Source organism: Salvelinus namaycush, chromosome 21 (genome assembly GCF_016432855.1).
Source record: "Salvelinus namaycush isolate Seneca chromosome 21, SaNama_1.0, whole genome shotgun sequence".
Taxonomy (NCBI): domain Eukaryota; kingdom Metazoa; phylum Chordata; class Actinopteri; order Salmoniformes; family Salmonidae; genus Salvelinus; species Salvelinus namaycush.
Genome location: NC_052327.1, coordinates 30318562 through 30333690, shown reverse-complemented (window position 1 = coordinate 30333690; position 15129 = coordinate 30318562). Strand labels below are relative to the sequence as shown.

At 44.9% G+C, this 15129-nt stretch overlaps 1 protein-coding gene across 1 annotated transcript in view; it reads left to right on the top strand.

Annotated features, from left to right (window-relative positions):
• LOC120065848 (peptidyl-prolyl cis-trans isomerase FKBP8-like) overlaps nucleotides 1-15129 on the top strand; it is a 64912-nt gene that overhangs the window by 31864 nt on the left and 17919 nt on the right. The window contains exon 4 of the mRNA XM_039016897.1: nucleotides 13122-13339. Coding sequence (XP_038872825.1) covers nucleotides 13122-13339 — 218 coding nt within the window. The remainder of the gene's footprint in view (nucleotides 1-13121; nucleotides 13340-15129) is intronic.

Genomic DNA, 15129 nt, shown 5'->3' with positions numbered 1-15129 from the left:
CTATGTGGTGGATTTTCGCATTCTGGCAGCTGAGAGTGCCTGGAACCCAGAAGCACTGTTCGACATGTTCCTGCACGGAGTATTGGAGGAAGTAAAGTATGAGATTGCAGCCCGAGAACTACCGACGGATCTCATCGCCCTGACCATTCGGATCGATGGGCGATTACGGGAGCGAAGGAAGGAGGGGAGGTTCAATTTCACTCGCCCGCCCAAGGCTTCCACCTCGCCTCCGAGGCATCCCGGAAGTCCCCGATGGCTCTGTTGCTGAGAGAACCCGAGGCTACCAGAGTTCCTCAGAGAGTCTCCAAAGTCTGCCGATTCACCTCTTCCCAAGCCGATGCAACTAGGCAGAGCTAGGCTGTCCCCAGACGAACGGCTATACAGGCTTCACACTAAGAGTTGCCTGTATTGCGGGACTACTGGTCATTTCTTGTCTGCCTGTCCACTAAAAGACCAGGCTCACCGGTAGGAGCAAGTACTATGGTGGGCCATATGAAGTACTTTCCCTCTCCCCTTACCTGCACCCCTTTTCATGCCATCTTGCTATGGGGGAACCAGTCAAAATCTCTTCGGGTACTCATCAACTCTGGGGCCGATGAGAGCTTTATGGACGCTACCCTGGTGTCCTAGCTGGGCATCCCCACTCAGCCCCTCTCCATTCCCATGGAATGGAGCGCTGGACGGGCGCTCTATAGGCTGAGTCACCCACAATACCACCCCCATCAACCTATGTGTGTCAGGGAATCACAGCGAGAGATCCAATTCCTGCTTATTAAGTCTCCTCAGGTTCCCGTGGTATTGGGATTCTCTTGGCTCCAGCGACACAATTCCCTTATTGACTGGTCTACTGGTGCCATCATGGGCTGGAGCGCGTTCTGTCACGCTCCCTTGCCTGAAGTCAGCGCAGCCTGGCCCGGGACGTCTTCCTGGGGGCTCGGAAGTTGCCCCGGACCTCTCCATCATTCCCGCAGAGTAAAACCGGGAGGTGTTCAGTAAGGCCCGGACCACTTCGCTTCTGCCGCACTGCGGGACTGCGGGATCGACCTTCTCCCAGGTACCACTCCGCGCCGGGGATGACTGTACTCTCTGTCAGGTCCGGAGACCAAGGCTATAGAGACCTACATTGAGGACGCCCTAGCTGCATGGTTCGTCCGTCCTTCTGCCTACCCCGCCGGCGCAGGGTTCTTCTTTGTGGAAAAGAAGGACAAAACCCTGCGCCCGTGCAATGACTCTGGGGCCTCAACGACATCACAGTGAAGAACCGCTACCCGCTACCACTCATCTCCTCGGCCTTCGAGCCACTCCAGGGGGCCACCGTGTTCTCCAAGCTGAACCTACGGAACGCCTACCACCTGGTGCGGATACGGGAAGGGGACAAGTGGAAGACTGCCTTCAACACGGCCAGCAGTCACTATGAGTATCTGGTCATGCCATTTGGCCTTACCAACGCCCCAGCTGTGTTCCAGGCTCTGGTTAATGATGTTCTCTGCGACATGTTGAACCGGTTTGTCCTCGACTACCTCAACGACAGCCTCGTTTTCTCCCACTCCACCCAAGAACACATGCTCCACGTCCGACAGGTTTTCCAACACCTCCTGGAGAACCAGCTTTTTGTGAAAGCAGAGAAGTGCGAATTTCATTGCTCCACCATCCCCTTCCTGGGTTACATCATCGCTGCAGGGAGTGTACAGATGGATCCAGGGAAGGTGAGAGCGATGGTGGATTGGCCCCAGTCTATGTCCAGAGTGCAACTGCAATGTTTCCTGGGATTTGTCAACTTTTATATCCACTTCATCCGGAGTTACAGCACCCTGGCTTCCCCCCTGTCTGCACTCACCTCTCCCAAGGTTCTGTTCACGTGGTCCCAAGCTGCTGACCGGATGTTCCGGGATCTCAAACACTGTTTCACCACAGCTCCCATCTTGGTTCATCCTGACCGGTCCCACCAGTTCGTGGTGGAGGCCGATGCTTCAGATGTCGGTGTGGGGGTTGTCCTATCCCAGCGTTCTGCCCTGGAGCTCAAGTTACATCGCTGCGCCTTCCTCTCCCATCGCCTCAACACCACGGAGAGAAACTACGATGTGGGGAATCGTGAGCTTCTCGTGGTGAAAATGGCATTGGAGGACTATAGCCCCTCGGCTACACGCCCGGAACACGAGACCATCCTTCCCACCTCGTGCCTGGCAATGGCACTCAGTGGGGGAATAAGGAAGTATGTTCGTGAGGCACAGCATTCCCAGCCAAACCCTGAGGGGGCCCAGATAACCAGATGTTTGTTCCTAACGCTATCCACTCCTCGGTCCAGGAGTGGGCCCATTCCTCCAAACGTGCCTGCCACCCGGGCTCCCGTCGGACCCTGGTCTTTGTGCGTCAATGCTTTTGGTGGCCTACCATGGTTCCTGACATCTCCGCATTTGTCACCGCATGCACGATCTGTGCGCAAAACAAGACTCCCCGGCAAGCTCCGGCTGGTCTCCTTCAACCTCTGCCTGTTCCTCACCATCCCTGGTCCCACATACCCCTGGACTTTGTCACAGGTCTCCCCCGTCTGATGGCAACACCGCCATCCTGACAGTAGTGGACCGTTTTTCCAAAGCCACCCGCTTCATTCCTCTCCCCAAGCTACACTCTGCCAAAGAGACGGCCCAGCTCATGGTGCAGCACGTCTTCCAGATCCATGGACTCCCAGTGGACATGGTCTCTGACCGGGGTCCTCAGTTTTCGTCCCAGTTCTGGAAGGCGTTCTGCACACTCATTGGGTCATCGGCCAGCCTGTACTCCGGGTTCCACACCCAGTCCAACGGCCAGTCGGAGCGAGCCAACCAAGACCGGGAGACAACTCTTCGCTGCCTGGTCTCAACCAACCCCACCACCTGTAGTCAGCAACTAGTGTGGGTCGAATACCCCCGCAACACCCTTCCTTGCTCTGCCACGGGTCTCTCGCCCTTTGCGTGTTGCCTGGGTTATCAGACCCCGCTCTTCCCTGAGCAAGAGGGCGAGATCGGTGTACCGTCGGCCCCGATGTTTGTCTGTCTCTGTCATCGTACCTAGAAGAGAGCCCAGTCGGCTCTTCTCAAGACCACCTCCAGATATCGACGACAAGCGGACCACCACCGGACCCCGGCTCCCCGGTATTGTCTCGGGCAGAGGGTATGGTCTGCCCCTCTGTGTGGAGTTCCGCAAACATTCCCCATTTCCAAGATTATTAGTCCCTCTGCTGTTCGTCTTCTGTTGCCCTGTACCCTCCATATACATCCCACTTTTCATGTGCCTAAAATCAAACCCATGTGTCACAGCCCTTTGTCTTCTGTTTAGTCACCTGATTTCTCAATTTGCAGTACGTTTGCTAATTGGTTGTGCTGCCAGACTTATTTGCCATACCTCAGTCAGCACAGAAGAAGCGTGCTACACCTGAGGAAAGCTCAACTAATCCAGCTGACATTTGAGGGGGATCATACAAGAAGATTTCCGGGCAAATGGAATCATCAATTACTCAGGAAGTTCCACAGATAATCAAGGAGGCTGCAACTCTTCTGAATAGGTATAAAAAATCTAGCTGGTTGGTTTTGATCAAAATGTTGCTTTATTGTGTAGGGCGCTGTCCATGGTGCTAATATAGCGCAGTGGAGATTCGCGCCATCTTGTTTGTCAAAAGCATTTTAACTTTTATGTTTATTGTGGTATAGCGTGGTTTTCTTGGTAACCTGTTGGTTTTCGTGGTTGTAAATTGAACTGTACATATTCAAAACGTGTTAATGGTAGGTTGGCATTTCTTAATTGATTATGTGGGTGGAATTTGATTCACAGAAGTGTATTATTCCATATCACAACGTGCTGCTGAACTCTTCAGTGGCATGGTTTGCCATGTTTGAAGCGGGCCTATAGACCTATTTTTTTGGCAAGACAACTATGCATGGCTGCATCTCACTGTAATAGGTTGTAGGCTATGTTTTGTTTATTTAGATCTCCATTTTTTTTTTGTGCTTTTGTTTACTATTAATGTAAGTAGCCTAAATATAGATTGTGTCATGCCTTTATCGATCTGATATTTTGGTACCGCTGTTTTTTCTGTTCGGGTTAGTTTGTTTGCATTTGCAGTTGTGTCAGTATTCTAAGCCAAACTGCTATTCCGTATTTTTGTTTGCATGCATGAATACTGTAACTATGCTACTAATACTGTAACTAGGCTACTTTCAGCATTTAGTTTGCATTATTTTGGTAAAACCGATGTGTGTATGGCTGCATTCACATAGGGTAATTCACCTATTTTAAACAGCCTATCAATCTTGTAGCCTATATTCATTACCGAAATGGCCTTTACTGTGTAGGGAGCTCTTCATTGTTCTGATGCAGCCCAGCGGAGAAAGGCTGCAGATTTCTCGCCAACCTGTCACTTCTAAAGCATTTAATGATCTCGGAGTCTCGGCATTTGAACTTTATGTTTATTATGGTATATTGTGATATAAACAGAATTCAATATAATTCCAATGCAAGAACCCCAAGAAATTGTGCTGATTTTAACTGCGACCTTATACCTGGAGTACACTACACGACTTTCAAAATCATAACATCGCTGATCCTCTCACATTTAACGACCGTCTTTCATGTAGTTTTTTGTCTTGCCAATGTAGTGCTGCGCACACTAAATGATCTGGCACAGACGCGGTGTCACACACTACAAGATTCTAATGTTATGATGTGATTAGATTGCTAACATAGCTAAAATGACCTGTGGCTCAAAGCAGCCTCATACAAGTTCAGTCAGACATTCAATCTTGCCATACAGAGTTTACATTTCTAGCCAACATTTTGAATTGAAAAACATTACTTGTGAACTTCAGAGCTGTAATGATTTGACACTTTGGCTTTGGTTAAAGGCAAGTACAGACGCATACTAGTTGTCATCGCTCCTACTCTGCACATTCTGGGTCATGTGAAACAACATCATCATCATCTCACTGGCTTCTTCTCTAGGGAGCTCTCATTGGCTATTGCTGATCACCATTCTCCAAAACTTGTCGTAACACATCTCACTACAAGAGCATTGCAGATTTTGTGCCGATAAAATCAAACATGTTTGAAAATATTGGGATGTCTGGGACTGCTCAAAGACGGGATCGGTAGCCCTCAGATTGTGCCTTTGGCCCGGTCACATTAAACGAGCTTCGGTGACGGCCATGTGCCCCGAGTAGGCAACGACATGGGGATTTTGTCTCCGATTTCAACAACTTGTCTGGGACAGCTAAATTGTGGCCAAAATCATGTAGTGTACACCCAGTTTAGTCACTTCATCCTGGCGCCGGGTCTGTGGTTTATGACGTGTAAATATGCTATCTGCGGGACCCGACCTCCAGAAACAACCATATATAAAAAATGGTGATCATCACATTGCATCACACAATTCCATTTAATTCAGCGGTTTGCGACGCACCCTCAAATCAGTCATGTCTCAAAATAGTCCCCTTTAGTCACAGTGTTGACCCATGTCTCTCTAAACCCCAGACAGAGGAGTCATAGTATAGCTGTGGTTTTAGCAATCTGCCTCCACCAGCTCTTCTCAGATGCTCCGGCACACATAAATGACTATAAAAAGCTACTGTAAGCACTGCAGCTAGCCCCAGGCCTGAGATTGGATTCATTTTAACAGGCTGAGGAGGCCTGCTGCAGATTATATGAGGACTTTTGAAGAGCTCACCCCCAGGCGGTGGGCAGGACCTACCCTTGATCCCTGCTGTTTCCTCCCTCATTGGATTTTGTGGAAGTGAGAATAAAATTACACAATATAGTAAAAACACACAGAGGCAGCAGCCCAGTTAGATGTACATAGTTGACAGAATAAACGTTGGCTAGTCCTTGTATCGTAGACAGTAGCAGAGGAGTGTTTTGCAGTAAATGAACCGCTGAGGCAGAACAACAGCTGTGACGTTTCACTGAGGGCAGGATATGAGATAAGCACCTTTGTGTGGTTGTTTTGGTGTTATGTCCAGAGCTGCTCAAGTCTCTCTAAAATGCAAAACAGAAGCAAATTAATGTCTGGTGACCAATCCAATTGAGGTGCTTTTTACAACATTAGAGTGCCTCATCAATCCTCCACCGAGTATTGTTAGAACACATCTATTTTTATTAATAGCATACTATTGTAGGTTATCTACATAGCAACCACGGTGAGGCACTTTCTGGGCATTTCCATCATTTAAAAACTCAAGTGCCTGACGTCAAATGGACTTCTGTTTTCCCCCACATATCTTTTTCCTTTATTCAGACTGATAAGGTGTCTGCCTGGCAGATAACATAATGAGTCAGCTGCATTAAGAGCTATAAACATTAAATTACATTAATTAAATTCGCATTGCAGCTCTCTGAGTCAAACGGATCAGTCATGGATGCATGCATCCCATAGAGAAGACATGGGGAGAGAGGAAATCAAAACAAAGCCTTCATAAGTGAGGACCATTATCCAAACAAACAGTATGGCATGGCAGGGGTTACACACATTCTAGTGACGTGACTACTGTATATGAAAACATTACTCTGCCTTGATTATCAGTACATGTCACTTATACTACTGCACGTGTTATAAGAAAACATGCTGAGTGTTTACTGTAAATGTTGCCTCTCCTTACACGCCTATACTTTAATGTAGAGAGAGAAAATGCCTGAACAGCCCCAGGCCAGATGAGCCTGTCAATGTGACTCCCTCAACCTGTCACGCCCTGACCTTAGAGAGCCTTTTTATGTCTCTATTTGGTTCGGTCAGGGTGTGATTTGGGGTGGGCATTCTATGTTTTTGTTTTCTATGTTTTGACCGGGTATGGTTCTCAATCAGGGACAGCTGTCTATCGTTGTCTCTGATTGGGAACCATACTTAGGTAGCCCTTTTCCCTCCTTTCTTTGTGGGGAGTTGTCTTTGTTTGTGGCACTATCACGGTTGTTTTTGTATTGTTTATTGTTTTTGTTGGCGTCATTCAAATAAAAGTAACGTACGCTCACCACGCTGCACCTTGGTCCGCTTCTTCCAGCATCGGCCGTGACACAACTCTTCTCTGTCTCTCAGTACCACTAGCAGACTTGCTGCTTCAGCTAAATATTTTGCCAACGTCCCTTATCATTTCTACCCCACCCTCACTCAGGTCAGTCAGTGTCGGTTCAGATGTTGACCGGCAGAATAGGGTCAGTCCTAAAGGTTAACTTTACCTGACGAGTAAAACTTTTCTAGGGCTTAAGTTACTGTATTCTTCTTTGCTGCTTGGCTCTTTATGACCCCATCACATCTCAAGGCTTGACAACTCCAATCAGCCTGTAGAAAGGTTATATAGGCTATATACCCTAGTTTCTCTGGACTCTGCCAATAACAACCCCTAACAAACTCTCAACTACGCATATACTCTTGTTGTGGCTAACTGTGGGTGTGTGGCTTACTTTGCTGGGCTTTGGACTTTAAAACAATTTCAGTATATGTGTGAGAGAATCTAATGGCATCTTTAGGCTACAACAGCGATCGGTTGTGTGCCAGGCTCTGCTAAGCCTAGCCTCAAAGGAGTGTGTAGAGTTGCCTTCACCCCAGTAGGTTCCAGGTTCAGATTTCATTAGGAGGCCACAGCCTGGGTTCGTTCAGATGAGTTTGTTCCACTGACCAGCCTGTGTTTCCTGTCTTGTACTAATCAGGCCCTGGGGGCTCATTCACTGAGCCGGCTACAGGGCAAATCACTAGTGCCCTGTGTGACACTGTTAACCCAGTGGAGATTTAACCATGTTGGGATCTCAAATTACATCTGACAAGTCTCTGGCACTGCCTGTTTGTTTGAGGATAGTAGGTGCAGTTCACAGCCATTCATATTTTGGGGTGATAAAAAATTAGGTTGATGGAACTTTAGCTCTCTGTAGGCTACACAATAGGTAGTGCCTTGTAGCTACATATGTTTAAGAAGCACACTGTACAGATCTGCCTTAATTCTGCAACACCAAGTGAATGGTAGTGATCACACCTTTAAGAGGAAAACCTTTTGCAACTGTGTTTAATTATATTTTGTTCCAAAGGTCACCTGTTGAATCCTGCACGAGGATGATAACCCTTTTTCTGAGAAACCTTTTTGAAACAGCATATGGCTTCAATTTCAGACCCAAATACCCTGCAACGGATGCAAGTGTGCATGCATGTGTGTAGGTTACAGTGGGTGAGTAGTGCATGCCTGTATTTGGTTACATGTGTTAGGGATGTCATCTGAGTTTGCATCCTCATCGTGAGGCTGATGAGAGGCAGCTACCTGCTTTGATAAAACATGACTCATCCTCCAGCAAAGTGGTCGTATTAGCTGTCCCTCTCCGGAAACCATGAAATGCAGTCACCTACTCCAGGATCACGATGGCAGGGGAGGTATTATTTATTATTTCCAATGACTCACAGTTCAGACTCAATTAAAGTCACTCTCCTTGTGCCTTTGTGTGATCCTGTAAAACCCTCCATGACCTGATATGACTTACTTCCTCTCCAAATATCAGCAGAGAAGTAACAAGGCTGTGCTGTGGCTGAGACTGACCTGCTGATCATGGTGTTGTGATTAGATTGTTTGTATTGGATTGTTTAAAGGCTATTGATCTTGATCCCACCAAGATAAAACAGATGTCTCCCTTAATGCACTGTGTAAGCTTCATTACCAGTTTAGATATCAAGTGTTCTACTTATCTATACACAGGACTGACAGGCTGCTGCAGTAGCTAGCTAGCTACATTCTTTACACCCAGTGTAATAAGAAGTAACAATGCAGCTTTCTCCTGACATGACTGACAGGGCTCATTGATTTTAGGCCTATGATACACTTTATTTTATTTTATATTTTTGTTCACTTTTTACCCCCATTTTTCTCCCCTATTTTGTGATATCCAATTGGTAGTTACAATCTTGTCCCATCGCTGCAACTCCCGTACGGACTCGGGAGAGGCGAAGATCGAGAGCCATGCCTACTCCGAAACACGATCCTGTCAAGCCGCACTGCTTCTTGACACACTGCTCGCTTAACCCGGAAGCCAGACGCCCCAATGTGTCGGAGGAAACCGTACAGCTGGTGACCGAAGTCAGCGTGCATGCGCCCTGGCCCGCCACAAGGAGTCGCTAGAGAGCGATGGGACAAGGACATCCCAGCCAGCCAAACCCTCTCCTAACCTGGACGACGCTGGGCCAATTGTGAGCCGCCTCATGGTTCTCCCGGTCACGGCCGGCTGCGACACAGCCTGTAGTGACGCCTCTAGCACTGTGTTGCAGTGACTTAGACTACTGCGCCACTCGGGAGACCCTGTGATACAATTTTGATAGCAGTACAAAAGATAGTTCCTAGCTTCCCTACGAAACAAAATTAAAATGGAAAGAAAACAGTTGCTGTGAAATTCTCTAAAACAAAGATGCACAAAGGCCACAGTAACAAAGGGGACATGTTGTTAAACAGGCCAATTTTTCTCTGATGAATTCCCGAGTACACTATCCTCTATTACAATTTACACACAACCACCTTTAGCAAGTTTATCTCAACCAGTGAATTTACCCTAACTGGACCCCTTTGGCACAGTGACCTGCTTGTCTTAGCCTCCAGCCAGCCAGTTTGAGTAGCTATGTTTGTTTTTCAATAATGGTAGTGTATTGAACGGCCTATAATGCAGGCTAGCCTTTGGACTATTGTGAAATGTAGTGAGATAAGAGCAGAAAGGGAAAACTACACAGCAAAGAGAATCAAATCACTATTCTAGTTTGTCTATTTATACATTCTCAGTGATTGTCATATATCCTGGTCAATGGATTTACATGGAATGTGTGACCAGAATGAGAAGAAAATCCCATATGAAGGTGGAATGCAATGACATGAGTTGTTGTGCTGTTTTAAAATAAATCAACTATTCACATTTCCATTAAATAAATATAATGCCTGTGAGGACATGTCAAGAAAGGTGGTGGACAGATTGATGGCAGATCATGAAAGGATACTTCCTCTGTAGTACGCAACAAAAAGGACAAACAACAATACAGTATATCCAACCTATCAAAGCCATTTGGGATTTATTACAGTTTCCAGTAATAGCCCAATTAACTTTGAATGTTTCAAAACCACAGGCAGAACATAAACACATTCTCTTTGTGAATACATTCCATCTCACATCTGTGCTCATGGACACTTGCCCAAGACACCGAAAGGGAGATTAACTCTTCGAAGGGTCTTGTCCGATAAATATTGCATGGACCTAGGCTCTGTGGGTTCACCTACAGTAAGCATGGCTGTAATCAAATTCAGCTATACATCTACATATACTAAATCTGAATATTCTACGAGCAGTAGCGGTCAGTTCCATTTAAGATGAGGGAGGACAATTATTTTCTATTACAGCATATTGGATGACTGTCATTCATATTCCATTCACCCTGTTCAATGTAACATTGATATGTTTAGACTACTACATGATACACAAATTTTCCCTGTACCCATCATGAGGTTGCTACAACCTGGCATATGAATGAACGTTTAAAATGTACAGTAGGTGCACACAGGTCGAGAGACTAATTTGAGGTGACAGACAGTGATACATGGACAGACAGTGACATTCAATACCACCTCGGACTGTTGCCTTTAGCTGATATTGGGTGTAATCATTAGTCCAACAGTAGCAAAAGAGAGTCAATAAGCAGTTACACCTGCGGGCCCCGGTGGCAATAAATTAGTCAAACGAAAAGCTTACCTTGACTTGGAAGAGTTCCAGTGTTGTGTTGGAAAGTCATAGCCAGCTAGCTAGCATAGCATCCCTCTGTTTGAGCAGGGTGTTTCATTAGGCTAAACTAGCTAGCTGCATTTGCTAGCTAAGTAAGTGAAAAAAATGGCACTCTCTCTATTTCTCTCTTGCTTCTCCTTCATTTTGAAATAAATAAATTTGATCAAAACTGTTCTGTCTTTCTCTCTCTTATAGTCAACTACTCACCACATTTTATGCACTGCAGTGCTAGCTAGCTGTAGTTTATGCTTTCAGCACTAGATTCATTCTCTGATCCTTTGATTGGGTGGCAACATGTCAGTTCATGCTGCAAAAGCTCTGATAGGTTGGACGACGTCCTCCGGAAGTTGTCATAATTACTGTGTAAGTTTATGGAAGGGGTTGAGGAACATGAGCCTCCTAGGTTTTGTATTGAAGTCAATGTACCCAGAGGAGGATGGAAACTAGCTGTCCTCCGGCTACACCATGGTGCTACCCTACAGAGTGCTGTTAAGGCTACTGTAGACCTTCTTTGCAAAATAGTGTGTTTTAATCAATTATTTGGTGACGTGATTATATTTAGTATAGTTTTATCTATTAATGTTTTACAATTTAAATTTTTATGAAATTCAGTGAGGAGGGTGGTCGTCCACTTCCTTCTCTGAGGAGCCTCCACTGTCTACGAGCTAGTCACATTGAAAAGGGTCAGCATCACTAATGGTGGAGTCTGAAATCTAAACAAAGCTAGTTCTTTTTTTGTCTACTCATCCAAAGCCCCTACTTCCTCCAGTCCCAAGCAAAGAGATCCATCTCATGTTTCCAAGGCCATACTGTAGCTCATCTGCTACATGCTCCTGCATCACATAACACAGGATGTTGTCCCTTGGGTGGAGAGGTGAAAAGGTAACCCGATTCCACCTCCTGATACAGCCACACAGTGACTGGAGCTATACTAATTCTGTTAGACAGACATACATTGCGTAATTGACACAACCTGTTTGAATAATTCATGATCTGACACACCACAGTGCTATCACCTTGCAACAATGACAACTGGACTTATCAGTATCAGGCTTAGTTTCAGACCAATACTTTTTAGAACTGCATTTTCGTATATGATCTCCTACATTTTTTATTTCCATTTTTTAAAAGTGAAGTGAATTTTATTCATTTATTTTGGCATACAGTATGACCTTGGCATACTTAGGAAGCTAATGAATCAGAATGGCACCTGATAATTATGTCTTTAGATTGAATGCTGGATAATAATGAGAGGGGGTTTACCACTTGCACTATAATTAAGCAAGGGCTGTGCACTGTACCTTCTAGATGTTCACATATGGTATGGGAATTGTGGAGCTTTCCACCAAAATAAGTTCCACTAAGTTCAACCTACTGCTCCCTCTGCTAAACATCACCAAATTAAGAGAGCCCATGTCATGCATGTGTGCACACTTCGGAATCAGAGCCGTAACCCAGTTAATGATTATACTCTATTGTGTGCTATGGGGTCACAGGGACCAGATGATCAGCTGGAGAACCAAATTAACGTTCCTTCTGAGTGAATCTTGAGTAAGCTGAAGCAATCAGTATCTCTCAGGTGTAACTCACAGGTGGACCAGATTACATTTCTTGCCTGTTTTGAGGGATTGGAATACCCTCACAAGTTCACAAACCCAAGTACTCATGCTGACTTACATATTAGACTTTAATTCACTGTAGCAACACTGCCCTGGGAGAGAACAGCTGCCAAAACGAGTGTGAATGGACAGGAATATGAAAAAGCAGAGAGGTCCGCAGAGGCCCGCACACTGAATATGCTCCAAAATTTACCACCTTTACTGGACAACACTTCGATCCAATATGACCTGACGAAGATCCATGAGGATCAAAACGTGACAAACTGGAGCATATTCAGTGTGTGTACCTCCCTCTTCTTTTTCAAGTATCCTTTATTAGCCAAATACCTTAGTTGTTTAAGGATGTGTGCATGACCACTAACTTTTCAACAGACAGGAATATATCACATTTTAACAGTACCAGTTCCCTATTGACCAGATAGCAGAAATTGGGTGTCTACTAATATATATTGCAGGTGAAGTCACCGATCAATATGTAGTCCAATCAATTAAGATGTAACCAAAACAACGTAAAACTTAGTTGTGATATTGGCAAATGAAGGCACGTGGAGAATGACTTCAGAACAAACGTTTTTGTGATGTTGTCAAGTCAACATAAGAGCTATTATATGCACTGACCCAGCATATTTACACACAAGGATGTGTGACAATCAAAGATATTTAGACAATGCCTATTGTCTGAGGCTCTCCACATTGCTCCAGTCTGAGTGTGATTGAAGGTTTGTTTATGTGTGTGTATTTGTTTTTTGTCAGGGAGCCTGATATTCCAGCCTGGGCCCCCTTACTCTACCAGCTACAACTCCTGAACATCAGAGAGAAGCCCGACCTCCTGATTCTCCCCATCTCTGACCGTATACGCATCGGCAACCAGAAACGAGAGCGGGGGAACTTCCATTTCCAGAGGGAGGAGTACAGCATGGCTGCCAGGGCCTACTGGATGGCTCTGGACGTCCTTACTACACGCACTAAAGGTAGTCCCTTCCTTCATCACGTGCATCCTGCTACATACACACGCACACATGCACACACGCACACACAGACAGCAGTAAACAGATTTTTTACAACTAGCACACTTCAGAAAAATACAGCTTCCACATTTCCAGCACCCAATTGCATGATAGTCTCCTCATGGCTTACTGCTAGTCCATCTCAGCACTAATCATACTATCATAATGCGGAGGCACATCCACCAGAGGTGACTGTCAGGAGAAATGTTATTGTTAATTCTTATGGTAATCAAACCTAATAAACTTTCATGTTAATTCAAGGTCCTTAATCATTTTAATTGCTGGAAAGGCAGGGTGGACCCAAGAGAGACATTTGACAGAAATGAGTCAGTGAGGAGAAGAGCATGGGCTGCCTCTAAATGTATCAATGATGATGTGCCAATGGTTACATTTTCCTCAGCACTTAATAAGAAATGAATATATTCGATGCAACAAGACTGTGAATTTGCCGGATGAGCGGGTGAGATAACGCTAAAGAATATTCAGAAATTCAATAGATGGCATATAACTCCATCATTGAATATCTGCATTAGAATTATCACTGCACATCCCAACAGATATATACGTTTCTCTTGGGATTACCACAGTTAGTCATTGCACTACAATGTATTGGCATAAGGCATTGTGTTTTTGTAAAGCAAAGGTTCACATGCTGGGATGGTTTCTGTCAGATAAATAAATGCAACATATAAATAAAACTTGCATCAAAACACTATGTCTCTAGTCACCATTCACACTTGAATACACAATGGCATAACCACACTCCTGGAATCTGAGCGAGATGAATCAACCTGGTCTGTCTCTAGAATATCCTGTAAATCCTTGAATAGCTGCTCCATCCCCCTAATCTAGATCCTAACATAGCTCTGCTAACAACAATCCCTCAAATATCTTAGACTAATGGTAGGCCGTCATTGTAAATAAGAATTTGTTCTTTATTGACTTGCCTAGTTAAATAAAGGTTAAATAAAAAAAATATGTTAAAGAAATTAACTTACAGTGCCTTGCAAAAGTATTCATCCCCCTTGGCGTTTTTCCTATTTTGTTGCATTACAACCTGTAATTTAAATGGATTTTTATTTGGATTTAATGTAATGGATATACACAAAATAGTTTAAATTGGTGAAGGGAAATGGAAGAAATCATTTGTTTAACAAAATTCAAAAATATAAAAACCGGAAAAGTGGTGCGTGCAAATGTATTCACCCCCTTTGCTATGAAGCCCTTAAACAAGATCTGGTGCAACCAATTACCTTCAGAAGTCACATAATCAGTTAAATAAAGTCCACTTGTGTTCAATATAAGTGTCACATGACAGTATATATATACACCTGTTCTGAAAGGCCCCAGAGTCTGCAACACCACTAAGCAAGGGGCGCCAACAAGCAAGCGGCAACATGAAGACCAAGGAGCTCTCCAAACAGGTCAGGGACAAAGTTGTGGAGAAGTACAGATCAGGGTTGGGTTATAAAAAATATCTGAAACTTTGTAACATCCCACAGAGCACCATTAAATCCATTATTAAAAAATGGAAAGAATATGGCACCACAACAAACCTGCCAAGAGAGGGCCGCCCACCAAAAATCAAGGACCAGGCAAGGAGGGAATTAATCAGAGAGGCAACAAAGAGACCAAAGATAACCCTGAAGGAGCTGCAAAGCTCCACAGCGGAGACTGGAGTATCTGTCAATAGGACCACTTTAAGCCGTACACTCCACAGAGCTGGGCTTTATGGAAGAGTGGCCAGAAAAAAA